Below are 20,529 nucleotides of genomic sequence, written 5' to 3' on the forward strand. Positions count from 1 at the left end.
GTGGCCATGGCAACAATCACATCAAACACCTTGAAGACACTCTTTGTGGCTCTAATCCTACCGATTATGGCCATTCCACAGGAGAATAAGCCCAAAATCCCAGCAAATATAGAGACCATCCAGAAGCACAACATTCAACTGTTGACAGAGCAACTGAATCGCGGATGGAGAGCTTTCTGTAAGTGTGAAATGGCAGAACCAAAACTAGAAACTCTAAACAGTTTCCTCTTTGATTCTTAGGCGATGCCCCTGTGGATGAGGGCGTCATGTCCCTTTTTCAGGGCATAAATCCCAGCGATGCGGCACTCCGTGTGATGACCATCACGAATCAGAGCGTGCAGCTGCCCATCAAATCGATTTCGCAGCTTAAAGACTTTGACATCAATCCCGAGAGGAAGACCTTGATATACGTGAATGCCTTCCACACGGCCGACAGTTATTTCAGCGTCCAGGAGCATCTCTCGCTCCTGCAGACCAGCCGACGGGATCTGAATGTGATTGTTGTGGATTTTGCGAGGGATGTGGCACAGCTGTACTATGCGGTGCGGCATCATCTCTCGGTGCATGGATATGCCATCTACAATGTGCTGAAGGCCCTCAGGGATGCGGGCATCCAGCCGCAGGAAATCACTCTTGCAGGACATTCGGTGGGTGCGAATATTGCCGCCCTGGGGGCCCAGCTATTTGCCAGGGGATCCAAACAGTTGGTGGGGCAACTGGTGGCCATTGATCCGGCCACCATGTGCCGCACCACCGACATACTTGTGAAACAGGGCGTGGCAGAACGCGTGGTGGTGCTACACGGCGAGGGCGATGTCTTTGGGGTGCGTGTACCTGTGGGGCACATCGACATCTATCCGAATGGCATTGGCTACTTCCCGCGAAGAAAACTGCAGCCCGGCTGCGACTCCAAGATCTGCAGCCACATGTATCCGTTTGTTCTCTTCATGGAGGTAGGTTCTATCTCTCTCTCTCTCTCTCCCTCCCTCAAAGCTTTCTCCTACTTTAACTCTCTTTCTTTAGGCACTCATTGAGGGCGTCATGATCCCCGCCACCAAATGCGAAAGTTGGGCCAAGTTCCGGCAGGGCGATTGCCAATTCGAGAATACCCTTAACATTGGTCTCATTTACCCTTCCACCGCCAGGGGGCTGTACTTCTGCCTCACGCAACCGAATCCCCCATTCACCTACATGGAGCATGGACTGCGCTATAAGACGTCGCCGCGTACAAAACCTGAGAAATCCCCCAAGAAGAAATCCTCATAGATTCAAAGGGTTAATATTGGTTGTCAAGGGTTAATCTTAGCTAATTTGTTTTTTTTTTTTTTTTTGTTAAATAGTTAATTTATTAAAGTATTTTTTAGTTGAAAAAACATTTTCTCTGCAGAACTTTTACTTATTCTCTTTCGACTCTATAAAATATGTATGGAAATGGAACATCCCGGAATGGTACGCTACCATTTTTCATTCATGCAATATAAATCTAAAGCGCCTAAGAGTATGCATTACTTTGTTAAAACTCTTAAGTTAAGCGTTGCAAGACTGTTAGAATAAGCTGTAACTAAACTTTAAATTGATTAAAATTACTACATTTTTCCATTAAATTTTCATGAACTCTGAAAAATAATTTGAAAGACATTAATAAAATTTAATTCTGCCTGCAAGCTAATTTTTTTTAATTCTTTCCTACGATTTCCAGATTCCAATACTCTCTTAAACTTCCTCTGTCTTGCTCATGGGAGAAATATGCTCATTTCTTTTCTAAATGAATATTACGCTCCCTCTCTGTCTCTCACCCTCGCGGAGCTTTGCCTTAAAGCCAAAACAGCTGATCAAAGCCACATCCAAAAGCCGACTCTCAAATCAAAATGCACCAGAGAGAGAGCAATCTGAGAGCGACACAATGATCGGGAGAGAGAGAGAGAGAGAGTGTGTGTGTATGCATACAACCTCTCCCCTTGAAGAGACAGTGGCTGAGTGTCGCCAAAAAAGGGTACTCAAGCACATATCCAAAAGAAGATACATAAATTTTTAGATACATCTAAAACTCTTCTTTGCTTGCAAAAAAAAAACCCAAAAATTCAGATATACCCCAAACCCCCTTTTAAAATTAAACCACACCCCTGCCTTCATACACACTCGAAAATTTCAATGGAAGCCGACTGTCTGCCTGATCTGCCTCTGCCTCTACCTGTTGCCAAGCTGTCGGAAAAAAGTTATGTTAACGCTTGTGGACAACGCTGGAGCTCAGTTTTGTAGCATTTGGCGAGCCGTCTGGTCGGACATCGGAATCGGCATCGGAGCTTCAGCGGATAAATCCAGCGCTAAACCCGTCGGACGTCGGACATCGGTGTCGCTGTGCGGTGCGGTGGTACGTTTTGTTCAGTTTTTGAGTTGGAGCTTACAGACCCCCAAGCCCCAAGTCAATCGCCAGTTGATCGTGCGGAACCCCTTTCGTTTGGGGCCTCCCCCCTCGAGATCTGTCTGTGGTTCGAAAAACACACAATAGAGAAGAAAAAAACTATAATATATAAAGGAAAAAAATAACTCATTTCCACTGCTGCTGCCACTGCTGCTGTTTTCTGTGTAATCATCAAATAATATGCCTTAAAAATCAAAAAGTTAAATGCAACAAAAAAAATATAATAAATAATGTGCAAGTGCAAGAACACGAAAGGAAATCCAAAAGACAGACGCACGTATGTGCCCAAACTATCTGTATCTGTTTTATCTTTATCTGTATCTCGTTGATCTGTTATCGTAAACGCGTCGCAGCACACGCCAGCGCGTGGCCTAGACGGTCGGGTTGGCTCCATGTAAAGCCGCTGTCTATTCGGAGCTTAATTTTTAACAGTCAAGTGTTTTTAGTGTTTTGTTTTTTGTGGTGTTGGTAGCGCGGCATTTGGCTTCAGGCCAAATTCGAATGCAATTTTTCAATTGAATAAAAGGCTAAATGATGCGGCAATTACGAGTAGATATATAGATGCATAGATACATATGGAATATACAGTGGGATTAGCTATAAATAGCTGTAGAAGATTGTTGTTAATGAAGTAATTGATGCTCTTGTATAAGCCCCAACATCCACAAAGACGCAACGGAACGAAACGAAATGATAAATGAATGGAAAATGGGAAAATCCACAACAAAATTGTTTTTAAATTTATACGAGTATGGAAATATTATAATCCATAAATTAATACAGTAATCTGTCAGAGAACATTCATTAGAAATCTATTTTTGGCTCAGGGAAGCGGTCATATGACTTTAAATCCCATAAAATGTATGAAACATTTTTAAACATTTTTTGGAGTCATCGTTTAAATGCTCTGCAGAAGATATGCATCATTGGGGTGCATTCGCAAGAGATATTCATCATTCAGATCATCTTCAAAAAAAATATTCAACGGTTTGTGGTGTTAAATCTTTAATCACTTAACAGACACGTTAATTTACCTTCCAATTTACATCAAATGTGCCTCTTTTTCAAGTAGCTTAATTTTAAGCACTTAATGAATTTATGGAAAATGCTAACAATGCTAACAAAAGTTGGCTTTATGCCTAGATATGTCTGTATCTCTTTTTATTGTGTGCTAATGAGGCAAGAAATACTCCCACATCTCAAGGGGACATAATGCCAATCATTCTGTGTTCTTCCAGTTCAGAGGAGGGTGGCAATCTCTTCCGTAGAGCAAGGGGAACAAAAAGTGCAAGTGGCCATCCAAAGAAGAACCACCGTTTAAGCCCACATTGACTCATTTGTTAAACAAATTGGTTTTGGCCATAAAAAGCGCCAAATACGTCAGAAGAAAGTGAAATTTATTCGAGTTTGAATTTCGTCACCAATCAATGTCGTGGGCTTTGACTTTGTTTGTTGTTTTCTTTTCCCTGCCAGCCTTCAGGCTTCACTGACGATGTAGGTTTTTATCTATTTATCTTTCAGGTTGTTTGTGATGATAATAACTTACGAAAGAAGTGGACAGTTGAGTTATCTTTTGAGGGGGTCAATGGGTGCCTCTGACTATTTACAGCTGCAAAGAATATGTGAATTGTTAGGCAAATTGCGAAAGAACTGCAGTTGTTTTTTACTGGCAGATACGAGGCAATATATTAGTTTATTTTAGTGTATGTATATTCATAGATGATAGTCTTCAAGTAAAGATATTTTCGCGTGTAGAACCCACAAATAAATGAGAGAATGGAAATCTCTATGAAAATTAAAAACTAGCGTCCATTATTATTCTGTAATTGAAAAAAAAAAAAAAAACACAGCAATACAATCTGTGGAGATATCCATCAGATAGTTCTTGGGAAACACATATTCATCTATCTTTGTATCTATCCACTAGCTCTCTGTGAGACAAGTGGGTGGGTACCGCCGCCAGAGGGGCCATCGTGACTTGTGGCGGCTGCCAGCAACCGGTTATCCCCCCCTTATTGGCTTATTGGTAGAATCTTACGTTCGTACATTCCTGAAGATCACCTGCTATGTTTGTAAACGAAATTAACGCCGCACTAAAGTGAAACTTCTACCTACCTCCCTCCCGATCGATCCCAACGGTGGAGAACCCGTTTCTGTTAGAACTCCCCCAGTGCCCCGGACGTCTTCGTCTGGCTATTCGCTTTTATGCAAATACAAATATTTGCAGCTTTTAAAATCGTATGCCTGGCGACTAGCCAAGCCAAACGAAAAGGAGTAAAAATAACCTCGAACCTCTCTCCGGGCAACAGGTTTATTCAAAATCAAAGATTAAGCTTCGATTCGATTAATCAAAATTGTAGGGGGAGAAACGCAACATAAACGAAATACACGCCGAAATCCAACAGAATAAATCAAATGATCAACAAAAAAAAAAAAAAGGTAAACAGAAAAATGGGGAAACGACGTAACCGACTTCGGGACTGTAAGGCGCTGACAGAGCAAGAAATCCACGACATAAAGAGAGAGACAACCGAAATTTTTGGCTTCAGCTCCAAGGTTTTTTCGGATGAAAAAAAGTGGTGAAAAAAATCAAAAGATAAAATTTTTTGGCATTGAGGGTGTATCCCCCTCCTCTTTCCCTTCGCTTATCGCCTCTCCTCTCCACTGATCGTATTTTTTGGGAAATCCTGACAGCAGCAAAAACAATTTTAAGTACTCGAAAAAAAGAGCCGCAAAAGGCAAACCCAAATTAATTGTGACTCGAAGGTGAATGAAGATCGTATAAAAAAAAAAATAAAGTGCGTGAAATGAAAAATATCTCTGAGGCTTACAAAAAGATACTTCTATTTGTATACCCTTTGCAAGTATATTCGTAATCGTATGTGTACATTTATTTTCTCAAAGCGCAGACCCTTTAACCTTACCAAGCATTTTCTTCGTTAATCAAACATCAAAAGAGCATCGCAAACACCCAATATTAAAAAATTAAAATATAGAGTAATTAATCTGAAAGCAAAAACAACAAAGAACAAAATACCTATGTACGTCGATAAAATCATAATCCATAAGTATAACTGAAAAAAGAGCAAACAAAAATGATATAAAAACTCCCTCCCCTTCGAAAGTGCAATCGAAATTAAATGTAAAAAAAATACACATAAAAATATAGAAAACAAAACAGCAAAAAATGAAATGGAAAACGGCAATAGCAGAAACAGCAGAAAAAACTCTACGAAACGTGCGGGAATTTCAGTTTTAGTGTTTTTTTTTTTTGTAATTTGCATGTAAAAAATACGGTGTACACGAGTGTGTATATCTTTATTTTACAGTTTTTTACAGTTGGGGCGCGTGTTACCGATCGTCATTCCACCTCTCTCCTTCTTGTTCTCTCCCTCTCTCTCTGTCTCTTCAGCTGCAGCTATTGTTATGGCATTTATTTTCATTGTATTTTTTTTTTTTTTTTGCAGGGAGAAGCTTTCAAAACCAGAGTTTTAGAGAGAGAGACCCCCAGTTTGAAGAGAGGAAGAGATTGCTTTAGCGAGGGACTCTCCTCCAAAGAGAGAGAGAGAGACATGCGACGACGCCGTCGAAGCCGCTGCTGTCAATGACGCGACGAAACATAAATGAAAAAAAAAACTACAAAAAAACTACAAACAATTCGGATACGGCCTTCTCTGGCACATAAAAACATTAATAAAAAAAGTGTCTTTTTTTTTAAAAAACAAAAGCCGCAATGACCGTCTCATATGCGGGTGAAGTGCCAAATGGAAGCAGTTTCGGTTGCTTCTGGAAGATCCTATGGAAGTGAGTATACCTCCCGTACATACAATACAACATCCTTCTGTGAGAGTGTTCTGTGGAGTCTGTGGGGGATTAAGTGGGTCACCAGCCGCCACCTACTGCTTCATTTTACTTCGGGGGGTTTTTTCCCCTATTACTCATCTTGCGACTGTTGTGTGTTTACCAACGTAATTAACATCGAACTTTTGTGTAAACAATCGCCATGGCGACAGCGACACCGACAGTTCCGCTTCCAACATCTGTTATTTGAGAGCTTTTTTTTGTTTTTTTTTTGTTTTTTTTTTTTGCATTAATCGTTTCCCAAAAGTGCAGTCACTCGTAACCGTAGAAATGGTAGGGCTTCAAATTTGAAGCCAAAACTCTGGCTAAAAACAGTCTGTGGATCAGTTTTGATTCGATATTTTAATGGAAAAATATAGAGAAATGAATTATAAAATATTTTTTTAAAGATAAATACTCTACATTTATGTGTTTTTTATGTTAGAAATGTGTGTTTAAAACATGTTTTTATAAAGAGTTAACCTCTCCTTGTAGCGTTTAGGCAAAGGTTAATGCCATAACAACCCAACCCAATTCTGCGAAAGTCACACCAACAACAGATCACAGAAAAACCTTGGATCAAAACAAACAGAACAAAGACCCCCGAAAACCCCCATTGCATTGAGGGAGTTAGACCAGTTCTCAAAAGCGTGCTTCGATCCACACAAATACCAGCAAAAACCATATCATATCACATCCCATTAGAATTCATTGGAACTGACATGCAAGCGTAGAATAACCATAGAAAAAATAGCAAGCAATCCATTAAGCATGAAAATATAATGAAGAATAGGGGGTGGGGTTTATTGAATGAGGAAATCATTAAAAAAAAAAAAAAAACAGGTTCAAAGTTAAGATATTCCATCTAAAAACCTCAACCCTTTTCTTTGCAGATGGCGCGGCAGTGTTTACAAATTGATTTGGCGCGAATTAGTCGCGTATCTGTGCTTATATTACACAATAAATGTTATCTATAGGTTTGCCTTGACTGCCAATCAACAGGCGTAAGTATTGCCACAGCATCTGTAAGAAATTCTTATATTTATATTGTCTCTCCCTCGGCTAGCATCTTCAACAAAATCCGTCAATACTTTGGACAACAGGGAGAGAGCATACCCATGTCCTTTGTTCTTGGTTTCTATGTGAATCTTGTGGTGAAACGCTGGTGGGAACAGTACCGCCTGCTGCCTTGGCCCGATACGTTGGCCCTCTTCATCAGCGCCGCCATTTCGAATGCCAATGGAGGAGTCAACGTAAGAGACAGACAGCGAAAGATCTTCTTCATGAATCAAACATCTTTATAATCCGCCTCTTGTGTATCCCCATTGATCTTTAGAACGAAACGGGTCGCCTGATGCGCAGGAATATCATGCGCTATATGGTCCTTGCCTATGTCATTACCCTGCAGCGCATTTCCCTGCGTGTGAAGCGTCGCTTTCCCACCACTCAGCATCTGGTGGATGCGGGCCTCATGCACGAGTCCGAAATGAAGATTTTCGAGGCTCTGAACGCCAAGAGCCCCATGTCCAAGTATTGGATGCCACTCGTCTGGGCCACAAATATCATCAATCGAGCGCGAAAGGATGGCCTCATTGCCTCCGATCACATTGTGCAGACGATTCTGGTGGAACTCTCGGATATTCGTAGGCGTTTGGGTGGTTTGATTGGCTACGATACGGTCTGTGTTCCTTTGGTCTATACGCAGGTACGAGCTCTCCTTATTTTCTTTTTAAATTTTGTATCTACAAGATACTCGTTTTCTAGGTGGTTACCCTCGTGCTATATACCTACTTTATTGCTGCTCTTTTGGGGCGACAAATGCTACCCAATGTCTTGGATCGTAATGGACGCGAGGATCCTGATTTGTATTTCCCACTTTTCACAGTTTTACAGGTGAGTTTTCCCACTAAATAAATTAATAATAGAAAAACAACCAATGGGCTGCATATCACGTGGAGCAAGTAAAAGTTCTGCCAGACGCGTGACACGACTGACTTATGGCAACATAAATATTAACTTCTCAAATGATCGAAGAGCATTTAGAAGATATTTTTGTTGTTGTTTTTAATTTGCACGTTCCGCTTTATTTAAGCCATAAATCTTTAACAATTTTGCACGTCTCGTTGACGTTTTGTACAAATACTAAAAACTTGTTGCGGTTTTCACTGTTTTTGTTTGCTTCTTTTTATTCATTTGTGGCTCATTAACGTGAATGTAACTGAAACTGTGGGCCAGGCAGGCTACCGCCAAATGTAATGGCGATACCTTGTTACCGATACGATACACACACTCTATAGATATCATGGATATTCGGCCAGTTACAAAGGTTGTTTTCTCTGCGGTTGCTGCGGTTCTGTCTGGACAGATTTCAAGTGCTTTGCGGGGGACGCATGACGCCTGCTGCCTTACGCCTGCTGCCCTCTTATGTAAACGATTCGCGGTCACGTATGAGATATACCTTTTCCCCCGAAGTTGTTTCTGTTTCTCCCCATGCGCCATACGGTAAATAGATAGATATTTATCTGCGGCGGGGACAAGTGTTTAACTATCATTGTAAAAACATTTAATTTATATTGTTTTTACGTGAATGGGAGAATGGGAAAGTAGTTTCATGGCTCCACTTAAACCCTCAGGTTTTATGGCTGAAATGAACTGATTTTTATCTTTTATTTCAATTATTTTTTGCTCGTTTTCTTTGCAGTTCGTTTTCTATGTGGGCTGGCTGAAAGTGGCCGAGGTGCTAATAAATCCCTTCGGCGAAGATGATGATGATATAGAACTCAATTGGCTGATAGATCGACATATAAAGGTGAGTCACAGACCATGAAAATCTCTAATAAGCCACCATTAGCCAACCCATGGCGTATACGTGATTTTTCCATTAAATTATGAGCAAAAATTTCCCCCCAAAAAATCACTCAAAACCTGTCCAACTCACAGTTAAATACATTTAACATGAAGTTGACAGAAAATTAAATTAAATTAAATTAAAAACTGATTTCCAAATTAAATTAAAAATAACTCGAAAATGATATTCAAACTCCGTTTCGAAACAGAAACCGAAACTGTAATTAAGATGGAAAGACCTTGAGGATACACACACACACACACTTAGACATCCGTGTATCCATTAGATACTTAAAAATCCATTCATTCAGTGTCCGAGAATCTGAGAATAATAATGTCCATAATTATAAGCATCTATTCGTTAGTGGTTTCCACGTATTATGACTGTTAAGATCTTGGCCTTTTTCGAGTCTCCGTTAATTGGGTTAGCGTGCTAAAAAGGTGGAGAGATCTCTCGCAGCGGTTTTCAAGCGATAATCTTGCCAGAGGTACCTAAAAGAAGGAGAAAATACGAACTCCACTGTATGCCACGTGGCTAAAAATAACAAAAAGATTGTCTCCCGACTTCTCTCTCTCTCTCTCTCATCCAAATGCATAACGAATGTAGCAACAATTCGACTATACTGTGTATATTAAGTCACAAACTTGGAATATAGGTTCCACTGAGACATGGCACAGTCGTTTGATTTATGCATAAATCTATCTTTAGTTCTGGTTTTCTGTCGCGTATAAATCTTTATTAATGTGGAAATTTTCTTAGCTGAGAAAAATGTGTGTATATGCCGTATGTCAGCTTTGGATCGCCGCAAATCGAAGCCAATAGATTTCCATTTGATTTAATGTGATATTCGAATTAACTTATTACGATTTGTATACCCTCTATTCCATTGAGTAGAAGGGGTATGTTAGATTCATTTCAATTTATGCAAATAGCAAACAGAAGAAGTGTTTCCAAGTGTTTCAGAAGAGCATCAATATCCTCCGAGCCTCATTCTCCCAATCTCAAATCGGAAGTATTTGATCAATATCAGTATTCCATTATTAGAAATACTGAAATTTCTCTTGCCTCTACCGCAGCTCTTCTTGAAAGTATTTTCTGGAACATTTACTGCAGTTTAAAGCTCTGCTTTTGCATATCTGTATCTGTATGCTGTATGAATCTGTATGCAGTATGAATCTGTATGCGTGTGTTTATCTGTATCTGTGAGTCTGCCGCTGTTTTGTTGCTTGCAATTATTTACAAAAATCCAGCAGCCAAGCCAAGCCGCCAGCAGCAGCAAACAAAAACAACAAACGTAAATTGAAAACAGGTTTTTTTTATTTTGTTTTTGTTTCGTTTAAAAACTGAAAACATTGAAACCTCTTTTGTAGAGCGTTTTTATCATTGAATTTGTTGTTGTTGCTGTTGTTTTTTTATCATACGACTACGTGTCCGTGTACGTGTGCTTGTGTGTAGTATTTTTTATGGGTTAAACTCCAAAATTTCTGTGGAGAATGGAGAGTGTGGGGAGAGAAATGCATTCAAAGCAAATTGTTAAATGCTGCGCTTATCAGCCAAGAGTTAATTGCAAAATACTTCTCTACCATTCTCTCGCATCTATTTCGTGGCCTATTTCGCACTCTCCCACCCCAACCCAACCCACACACACCCAAACGTGACTCTTGGCGGTTAACGGTTTGAGACTTTGACGATTGACGTGTGACCATAAATGGGGGAAAAAAAAATAGAGAAAAAATGGAAAAAACAGAGCACCACAAAATGATTAAGCAAATGAGTGTAGTGCTAGACTCGTACTTTTCGTTTTATGTACCCTAACAAATTATGGAGGGTATTATGACTTCGGAACAGATGTTTCGTAAAGCAGAGAACAAAGCAGAGTGGCACTTCCGACCCTATATATGTATGTATACGTGTATAAATGTATGTAATCTACAGAATCCACAGTCACGTGGCTATAGAAACATTCAGCTGTTCACAAGGCGTCCCTCAATTTTAGCAGAATTTCCAATGAAACGTTTCTCAGGGGCCCTTCCATTGCTCACCCGGAACTGTTAGGATCGTACCAATATATATTCGTATTCGATCGTCTATATTACATAGCTTAGCAAAGAAAAATCGATGAAAAACGAGCGTTTCTTTGAAAATCTTTGATAATGCTGTTGCTGTAGCTGTAGCTACTGTTGAGGGGAGACTATATGATATAGGCTAATCATACACATACATATACAATATATGTATGCATATTATAGGAATAACCGATATGCAATGAGGAGCATCTGCAGTTTTCGTAGTTTTTCTGTTGTTGTTTCTCTTGCATGATAATTTTTATAATATCTTTGCAAATGAAAGTATCGGCTGTGTGGGTTGAGTAGAGCGACGGAGCACTTATATTTTGTGGTTTTTTTTGCGACCTGGAATTATGAAACAAATTAACAAAAAACATATACAAAAAAACCATTCAACAATTTCGCTTTTTCTTTTGTTTTAAAAGTGGAACAACAATAAAATCAACAGAAAAAATATAAAAAAATAAACAGTGGGGGTAGGCATTAATATGTATTTTGTTGTGATGTAATTAGGTTTCAGTGCCGCCTCCACACCTGCAATCCACTCTTCTCTTTCCCACCTCTACTCCACTCCTCTCACTATCACTCTCTCCGTTTCTCTATTTAAATTGCCATCAGTACTAGCAAGCACGTGCCCACCCTACACCTGATTTCCATATAACGCTTTACTGATCCGCTTTTGATTGCATTTTAATTGTGTTAGATTTTATGATCCATTTATGATGATCCTTTTATGCGTATTTTTATAGTATTTAGATTCACTTTTAATCTTATTTCTATTCCCTTCTTGTGCTTGTGCTGAATTTCCCGCGTATAGGCCGCCTACATGATTGTCGATGAGATGCACGAGGAGCATCCGGAGCTGCTGCGGGACCAGTACTGGGAGTGTGTTGTGCCCAAGGACCTGCCCTACACCGTGGCCTCTGAGCACTACCGCAAGGACGAGCCCAAAGGATCCGCCGAGAAGTACAAAGTGAAGAAGGAGGACGCAATGTACGCCAACATAATGCCAGGCGGCGGCGGAGGCAAGCGAATGCTCAGCGACGACGTCTATGCGGATTATGTGAGTACCACAAATGGAGCTCCCAACTAGAGCATATACCCTAAAAATACCCTGTAAATTCTGCAGGAGAGTGTCGACACGCCCATGGTGGAGCGCAGGAAGAACAATTGGCTCGTGCGGCAGCTGTCGCGCATGGGTTCGATGAGGAGCCAATCGACGGCCTATTCCTCGGGCGGTATGCCCTTCAATCGGCATCGCCTCAATTCTGTTTACTCCAGCCCGGAGTCGGGACTCCCCCTGACGATCCTGCAGCAGCAGCAGCTGCAACAGCAGCAGTCAATGGGGGGATCCCAGTCACAGCAAAAGCCGAGCCTCTATGGCAAGTTTGTGCATCGGAAATCGATACGCGCCCAAAGGCAGTTGATAAAACAAAGTGAGTATCTGACAGATACAAGATACGAAAGTGTATCCCGAAAGTATGCAAAACAAATTAATGAACTTTTATTCGTTAGATTCAAAGCTGAATGGCTTGAATGTTAATGTGGCCAAGACGCGGCCGCGCATTCCCACTCCCGAGGTGACCAAAGATGGCAACACGAATCCAGGTAAGTGGCATGCCTCGCCCGATCTCTCTCTCTATTTCTGTTTGTTGCACCCACTTATGCACCATATGTATATCGTGTATCCACTGTAGCCTCTAGTGCCGTTATAATGGCACCATCACAACACCAAAGCACACCGCAGCAGCTGCCACAGGGTGGTGGTGGAGGGGCGCACCACATGTATCCCTCCTCCTACACCACAACGAGCACCAGTACGGGAATGGGCATGGGAGGGGGCATGGGCATGGGCTTGGGCATGGGCATGGGCATGGGAGGGGGCATGCAACTGGGACACGATGGCGGTGGCCAAGTGCTGGGCACCCTCCTCCTGTCGCCCATCAAAGAGATGGACTCATCCTCATCGAATAACACTCTGATTCCAGGACATCCAGCCACAGCGGCCCTGGCGCAGGCCATCAACATGAAGGATGGCTTCCCAGCAGTAAGCAGTAAGTCCCAGATACAGATACTCCATCTCGCAGATACTCCAACTACAACTACAATCTCCCTTCGATTCCTTAGCTCTTTCTGCTGCCACAAACATCACGACGCTGTCGTTTCCCTTCACGATGGCCAACAGCAACGGCGGCGGTGACACCATACCCACGGGCACCCTGAGCATCCTGCCCATCACAGCGAATGCCCAGCTGCCGACCATCACGACGACAGCCAGTGGCTATGATCCCAATGATGTCATCACCACGATCCCCGTATCGCTGTCGATTCAGCGCTCTCCTTCATCCCTGTCCATTGTGGATCTGGCACAGGACCAGGACGGCTACAGCAACAGTGGCTCCAGCAATGGCATGAATGTTGGGCCAGGTGGTGGCATCACCACCACGGCCCTACTGTCCGTAAAGCCTTTGAATGGCAATGGCAACATTTCGCGGAACAACAGCTTTAATCTGAGCTTTAATCTGCAGGATCCCACAGTGCGTTCTTCGGTGCGTTCAGCAGGACCCACCACAGATACAGTGGATACATCATCCACCTCATTGGGAGGAGCCACGATCCCCTTGCCACAGAATACAGCGGCAAGTGCCTCTTCGGCACCCTCAACGCTCGCCAAACACAGTCCCGAGGCCAAGACGGGAGAGGTCTATGTCTGAGAGGAGGATGACAGGAGATCCATTGGATTATAGCTTTCGTTGTAGATTTAAGCACCCTTCCAGAACCACTTATACGATATTATCATCTATCAAAAAAAAAAATAGGGAAAAGAATCCTCTGTTTGGATTTGTATATACCGCCCACATAGATAAAGAATCGTTAGAATTATTCTTCACGAGTATTTCTCGATAACTACGATTAAATTACGAGTTAATTTCCACACAGAAAGAATCTCCTCCACTCTGTGACCCCCGTGTAAACACTAAACCGTGTAAATAATTTGGAAAGACCCCCCAAAAAAACACAATATGTGATATGCGATTATTGTATGTTTTCTTTCAAGCTATAAATCTTTGTGTATCTTTAGGATTAAGCGAATTCCATTCTACGGTAGTGTAGCATACAGATCTAGGAAATTCTAGGTTCTTTTTGTACAGATACAGATGAAAGATGATGAAGTGGCAGGGATGCGTAAGAGCTGCTGCTATTTTAATTTTTAATTTTAAACTGAAATAAAATCCAATTTACTTAACAAAAGGAAAAGATGTTTCAAGGTGGTATGGAAACACGAATATTTCTCGATAGTTGAGCGAATAAATTTCGAATGAATTTCCATACAGAAATAATTTTTTATAAAGCATCTCCTGCGAAATATATGGATAATTTACACCCGTGAATTATTCCGTGAATAAAGCTGTTTAATTCGCTTTACAAATGTTCCCATAACCGAATGGATATGGAAGGAAAACAGAAACACCATTTGACAGAAGAGATACCAGATGTTTCGACAATAGAATCCCAAAGATATCTATTTTGCATAAAAATCAGGATTTCTGGGTGAAATATCGAATGTTAGATCCCAATGGAACCTCCAAGAATACGCCACAAATGATTAAATATACTGCCAATGGAACGCTCGTATAGAAAAGCAACAAAGAGACAGAATGTCTCTTTTTTCTCTTTTAAATGAAAGAGATTCTTTCGACGGAACCTACCCCAAGAGCGGAAAGCGGAGATCAATTAGAATTGTGAACCCCAAGCGAACGATTGATACGATACACTCATGAGTGGCCATCCACATTGGAATATACATAAATGGGTGGCTCCGTGGACGCTGGTCCATCAGTCGCGCTTGGGCGATCCGAGCGAGCGGTAACTGAATCTTCAGTTCAGATCTTCAGAAAAAATCAGTTCACAGATACAGTATCTGAAGGATAAAAAGTGTTCAAAAATCAATTAAAAGGTGAATATCCCACGCTGAGTGGGGAGGTGAGATGTATCTATAAATGGAATCGAATCGAAGCCTCCCCAAATTGGCGTTGGAATGTGCGATGGTGTCCAATAATAAAAGTTGATTCTATTACTCGTTAACCCCGCGGGTCAATAAAAGAGAACTATGAGCAAATAAGATACAAAGTATCTGCGTGTACCCTTGCCACAGATACAGATACTCGTGTACTCGCGTACTGCCTGCTGTCTCTCAAGAGTGTGGCGGCAGTAATTTAATTAACCTTTGCGTGCCGTCTGTCTGTGAATAAATCTCTTGCTGCCTTAAAGATCGAGTAATACTCTCCCCCTCCCCTTCTGATAGATGGATGAGGCATCTGCCACAACCACAACCGATGGCAAGTCCCTGGATGAGGCACCCGTGGCCGCAGGACTGGAGCCTACGCAACCCATCGGCTTCCTGCAGCTATTTCGCTTCTCCACCTGCGGGGAGATTGCGTGGCTCTTCTTTGGGTTCATCATGTGCTGCATCAAGGCCCTGACCCTACCCGCTGTGGTCATTATTTACAGCGAATTCACATCGATGCTGGTGGATCGTGCCATGGAGATCGGGACGAGCTCAAAGGTTCATGCATTGCCCCTGTTTGGGGGTGGCAAGACGCTGTAAGTGCGGGATACATGCTGCCTCAAGAAAGCCCTCTAGAGCTCTCTCTTTTCGTGCAGCACAAATGCAACACTGGAGACCCGCAATGCGGCCCTGTACGATGACTCCATCTCGTATGGCCTTCTGCTGACCATCGCATCGGTGGTGATGTTCATTGCTGGCATCTTTTCGGTGGATATCTTCAATGTGGTGGCCCTGCGGCAAGTCTCTCGCATGCGCATCATGCTCTTCACCTCAGTGATGCGGCAGGACATTGGCTGGCACGATTTGGCCAGCAAACAGAACTTTGTCCAGAGCATGGTCGAGTGAGTGACGGCAGATCCTTCATCCTCACTGATTCACATACCTTTTTCCCCGCCCCACCCCCTTTCAGTGATGTGGAAAAGATACGCGATGGCATCTCCGAGAAGGTGGGACACTTTGTGTATCTGATTGTCGGGTTCATCATCACGGTGGCCATATCCTTCAGCTATGGCTGGAAACTCACGCTCGCAGTCAGCTCCTACATTCCCCTCGTGATTCTCGTGAATTATTATGTAGCCAAGGTAATTCCCAGAAGCCCACCTTAACCCAAAGCTACACAGATACATTTGTATCTTTTCTTAGTTCCAAGGAAAACTCACAGCCAGGGAACAGGAATCGTATGCGGGTGCCGGAAATCTCGCCGAGGAGATCCTCAGTGCCATTCGCACGGTCGTATCCTTTGGCGGGGAGAAAGCGGAGGTCCAGCGCTACGAGAACTTCCTGGTGCCCGCACGGAAGGCGAGTCAGTGGAAGGGCGCTTTCTCGGGCCTCAGTGACGCCCTCCTCAAGTCTATGCTGTATCTGTCGTGTGCGGGCGCCTTCTGGTACGGCGTCAATCTGATCATCGATGATCGTGGTGTGGAGGACAAGGAGTACACTCCAGCAATCCTGATGATCGCCTTCTTTGGCATCATTGTGGGGGCGGATAACATCGCCAGGACGGCGCCCTTCCTCGAGTCGTTTGCCACCGCCCGGGGATGTGCCACGAATCTCTTCAAGGTCATCGATCTCCAATCCAAGATCGATCCTCTGTCCACCGATGGAAAACTCCTCAACTACGGCCTGCGGGGCGATGTGGAATTCCAGGATGTCTTCTTCCGTTATCCCTCCCGTCCCGAAGTCATCGTCCATCGGGGACTAAACATCCGGATACGAGCGGGGCAGACGGTTGCTCTGGTGGGCTCCTCGGGATGTGGCAAGTCCACGTGCGTGCAACTTTTACAGCGGTTCTACGATCCCGTCTTTGGCTCCGTGCTGCTCGACGACCTGGACATCCGCAAGTACAACATCCAGTGGTTGCGCTCCAACATCGCGGTGGTGGGTCAGGAGCCGGTGCTCTTCCTGGGCTCCATTGCCCAAAACATCAGCTACGGAAAGCCCGGCGCCACACAGAAGGAGATCGAGGCGGCTGCCACACAGGCGGGGGCACACGAATTCATCACGGGACTGCCAGAGGTGAGTGGAGCGGCACTGCTATCCCCCTTCTGTAACCCCCCCTTCTCCCTTCCCACAGAGCTATCGCACAATGATCGGAGAGCGGGGATCCCAGCTCTCGGGCGGGCAGAAGCAGCGCATTGCCATAGCGCGGGCCCTCATCCAGCAGCCGAAGATCCTGCTGCTGGATGAGGCCACCTCCGCGTTGGACTATCAATCGGAGAAGGAGGTGCAACGGGCCCTGGATTTGGCCAGCAAGGGACGCACCACCATTGTGGTGTCGCATCGTCTGTCTGCGATTCGAGGCGCCGACAAGATTGTCTTCATTCAGGATGGCAAGGTCCTGGAGGAGGGCTCCCACGATGATCTGATGACGCTGGAGTCCGCTTACTACCGCATGGTGCGTGCCGGGGATATTAAAATGCCCGATGAGGTGGAAAAGGAGGAGGGGGAGGAGACGACCATCGATGCCAAACGTAAGCAGGGGGGAAGGAGAGAGGCAGCTCCCAGTTAGGCACTCAGAATCCTTTCTCAATCTCTTTTCCATAGGCAAAAGCCTTGCGCTCCTTGAGAAATCCTTCGAGACGAGTCCTTTGAACTTTGAAAAGGCCACCCACAAGGAAAACAGCGTGCAGTTCGACGAACCCATCGTGAAGCACCTGCCCAAGGACAAGGACACCAATGCCATCAAACTGCGGGACGCTGCCACAGCCGCAGAGAAGCCCCATTTCTTCCGCACATTCGCGCGGATCGTGCGCCTGTCCCGCCCCGAATGGTGCTACCTGATCCTTGGCACAATCAGCGCCATTGCCGTTGGCTGCCTGTATCCCGCATTTGCCATCATTTTTGGTGAATTTTATGCCGCACTCGCGGAAGAGAACCCCGAGGATGCACTCAGTCGCACCGCAGTGCTCTCGTGGGCGTGCCTGGGCCTCGCCTTTGTCACGGGACTCGTGTGCTTCCTCCAGACGTATCTGTTCAATTACGCGGGCATCTGGCTGACGACGCGAATGCGGGCCATGACCTTCAGGGCAATGGTCAGCCAAGAGGTCGGTTGGTTCGACGACGAAGACAACTCCGTGGGCGCCCTGTCCGCTCGATTGTCGGGTGAGGCAGCGGGCGTGCAGGGTGCCATTGGGTATCCGCTGAGTGGCATGATTCAGGCCCTGTCCAACTTCATTTCGAGCGTCACCGTCGCCATGTACTACAACTGGAAGCTGGCGCTCCTCTGCCTTGCCAATTGTCCGATAATCATCGGTTCTGTCATCCTGGAAGCCAAGTAAATGTCTAATTTATTCATTGATTCATGAGTTAGTTATTCGCTCTATTCATTCTCTAGAATGATGTCCAATGCCATCGTGAGGGAGAAACAAGTCATTGAGGAGGCCTGTCGCATTGCCACCGAATCCATCACGAATATCCGCACTGTGGCAGGACTACGACGGGAGGCGGATGTCATTCGGGAGTACACGCAGGAGATCCACCGCGTGGAGGGACTCATTAAACAGAAGCTGCGCTGGCGGGGCGTCCTCAACTCCACGATGCAGGCATCCGCATTCTTTGCCTACGCGGTGGCCCTCTGCTACGGCGGCGTCTTGGTCTCCGAAGGACAGCTGCCCTTCCAGGACATCATCAAGTTAGGGCATCCCCCCCTCCATCCCTTAGAGAACTTCTACAGTTTCAACCTCCCTCTCTTTCCCTTTGCAGAGTCTCGGAAACTCTTCTCTATGGCTCAATGATGCTCGCCCAATCGCTGGCTTTTACACCCGCCTTCTCGGCGGCCCTCGTGGCGGGTCATCGCCTCTTCCAGATCCTCGATCGCAGGCCCAGGATCGTCTCGCCCATGGGCACCATCCGGAACACCCTTGCCAAGCAATTGAATCTGTTCGAGGGTGTGCGCTATCGCGGCATTGAGTTCCGCTATCCCACGCGTCCCGATGCCCAGATTCTGCAAGGATTGGATCTGGAGGTGCTCAAGGGTCAAACGGTGGCACTGGTGGGCCACTCCGGCTGTGGCAAGTCCACCTGCGTGCAGCTGCTGCAACGCTACTACGATCCGGATGAGGGATCCATTGTAAGGGCGCATCCATCCATCCTTTAGCTGCTCAATCTGCTCACTCTACAGATACTTTTTCCAGCACATCGATCACGATAATATCCAACATGATCTTACCCTCGAGGGTGTACGCTCCCGTCTTGGCATCGTCTCCCAGGAGCCCACCCTCTTCGAACGTTCCATCGCGGAGAACATTGCCTACGGCGACAATCGTCGCTCTGTCTCCATGGCGGAGGTCATGGCCGCCGCCAAGAGCGCCAATGCCCACAGTTTCATCATCTCTCTGCCCAATGGCTACGACACACGGATGGGGGCACGTGGCACTCAGCTGTCGGGCGGGCAGAAGCAACGCATTGCCATTGCCCGTGCTCTGGTGCGGAATCCCAAGATTCTGCTGCTGGATGAGGCAACCTCTGCCTTGGATTTGCAGAGCGAACAACTGGTGCAGCAGGCCCTCGATTCTGCGTGCAGCGGTCGCACATGCATTGTCATTGCCCATCGTCTGTCGACCGTTCAGAATGCAGATTGCATTTGTGTGGTGCAAGACGGTCAAGTGGTGGAGCAGGGCACCCATCTGGAGCTCATTTCGCAGGGTGGAATCTACGCGAAGCTGCACAAAACCCAAAAGGACCATTGAAGAGAGGAAGCGTATATATTTAATGAAATTTGTATCCAACAAAAATATCCAAGAGATTCACATACACATTCGCGTATCGCGTATCGTTCCAGACTTCCATCTGAAATCTGAATAAAAATCACACCTTTTTTCCACACGAAACCCAAACAACCTTGTTTTATCTTTTGGCTTAAATAATACGAGGGTAGTTATCTATATATTCCCTACGATAAGTGGGGAATCTTTAGTGATCTTTATGGTTTAGTTTTCCCATCAAAGGGGAGTGCAGTGCACTGTATGGCGGAGTATCATGGTCAATGGCAATTTTAATCTTAGTTATATAGACATGTAAAACCATTAACAAACGTACAAACGAGGCGCTGCGTTGCGTTCCATAAAATACAATTTGATAAAAAAAAAAAAGACAGTAGAGATCCTAACCAAAAGACAAAAATGGAATGCAAATTCTGTGACCTATTTCCAACGATTTAAATATATTATATATATAATATGTATATTTTGGAATGGGGGTAGTGCCACCTTATGGCACATGGCATGAGGAATGAGAAGGAAAACCTTGGGGCTTGCTGCTGCTAAAAATCAATTCAGAAATTCAA

At 44.5% G+C, this 20,529-nt stretch overlaps 3 protein-coding genes across 5 annotated transcripts; all 3 read left to right on the plus strand.

Annotated features, from left to right (window-relative positions):
* Positions 1-1,370, plus strand: LOC111071568 (phospholipase A1 member A). Its single transcript, XM_022362984.2, has 3 exons — positions 1-178; positions 241-953; positions 1,024-1,370. Exons 1-3 carry the CDS (start codon positions 7-9, stop codon positions 1,264-1,266), a joined length of 1,128 nt encoding a protein of 375 aa, XP_022218676.2. The 5' UTR covers positions 1-6; the 3' UTR covers positions 1,267-1,370.
* An 872-nt stretch (positions 1,371-2,242) lies between these two features.
* On the plus strand, positions 2,243-14,514 carry LOC111071566 (bestrophin homolog 14). Of its 3 annotated transcripts, none has more exons than XM_022362978.2 (12): positions 2,243-2,371; positions 5,890-6,226; positions 7,156-7,266; positions 7,329-7,515; positions 7,599-7,967; positions 8,027-8,155; positions 8,964-9,071; positions 11,994-12,239; positions 12,306-12,612; positions 12,692-12,784; positions 12,874-13,230; positions 13,304-14,514. In XM_022362978.2, the coding sequence occupies exons 2-12, from the start codon at positions 6,156-6,158 to the stop codon at positions 13,888-13,890; spliced, it is 2,565 nt and encodes an 854-aa protein (XP_022218670.2). In that variant the 5' UTR covers positions 2,243-2,371; positions 5,890-6,155; the 3' UTR covers positions 13,891-14,514. The 3 variants fall into 3 exon arrangements, with proteins under 3 accessions (XP_022218670.2, XP_022218671.2, XP_022218673.2); XM_022362979.2 differs by having other exon boundaries at positions 13,165-13,230; XM_022362981.2 differs by lacking the exons at positions 2,243-2,371; positions 5,890-6,226; positions 7,156-7,266; ... (1 more) ...; positions 7,599-7,967; positions 8,027-8,155 and adding an exon at positions 8,466-8,588.
* Positions 14,515-15,026: 512 nt separating this feature from the next.
* Positions 15,027-20,073, plus strand: LOC111071565 (multidrug resistance protein homolog 65). Its single transcript, XM_022362977.2, has 10 exons — positions 15,027-15,134; positions 15,483-15,781; positions 15,842-16,087; positions 16,156-16,327; positions 16,389-17,261; positions 17,320-17,716; positions 17,790-18,519; positions 18,580-18,876; positions 18,948-19,314; positions 19,379-20,073. The coding sequence occupies exons 2-10, from the start codon at positions 15,483-15,485 to the stop codon at positions 19,931-19,933; spliced, it is 3,936 nt and encodes a 1,311-aa protein (XP_022218669.1). The 5' UTR covers positions 15,027-15,134; the 3' UTR covers positions 19,934-20,073.
* The last annotated feature ends 456 nt before the right edge of the window (positions 20,074-20,529 follow it).

The sequence above is a fragment of the Drosophila obscura genome, unplaced genomic scaffold, assembly GCF_018151105.1.
Source record: "Drosophila obscura isolate BZ-5 IFL unplaced genomic scaffold, ASM1815110v1 contig_1, whole genome shotgun sequence".
Lineage (NCBI taxonomy): Eukaryota > Metazoa > Arthropoda > Insecta > Diptera > Drosophilidae > Drosophila > Drosophila obscura.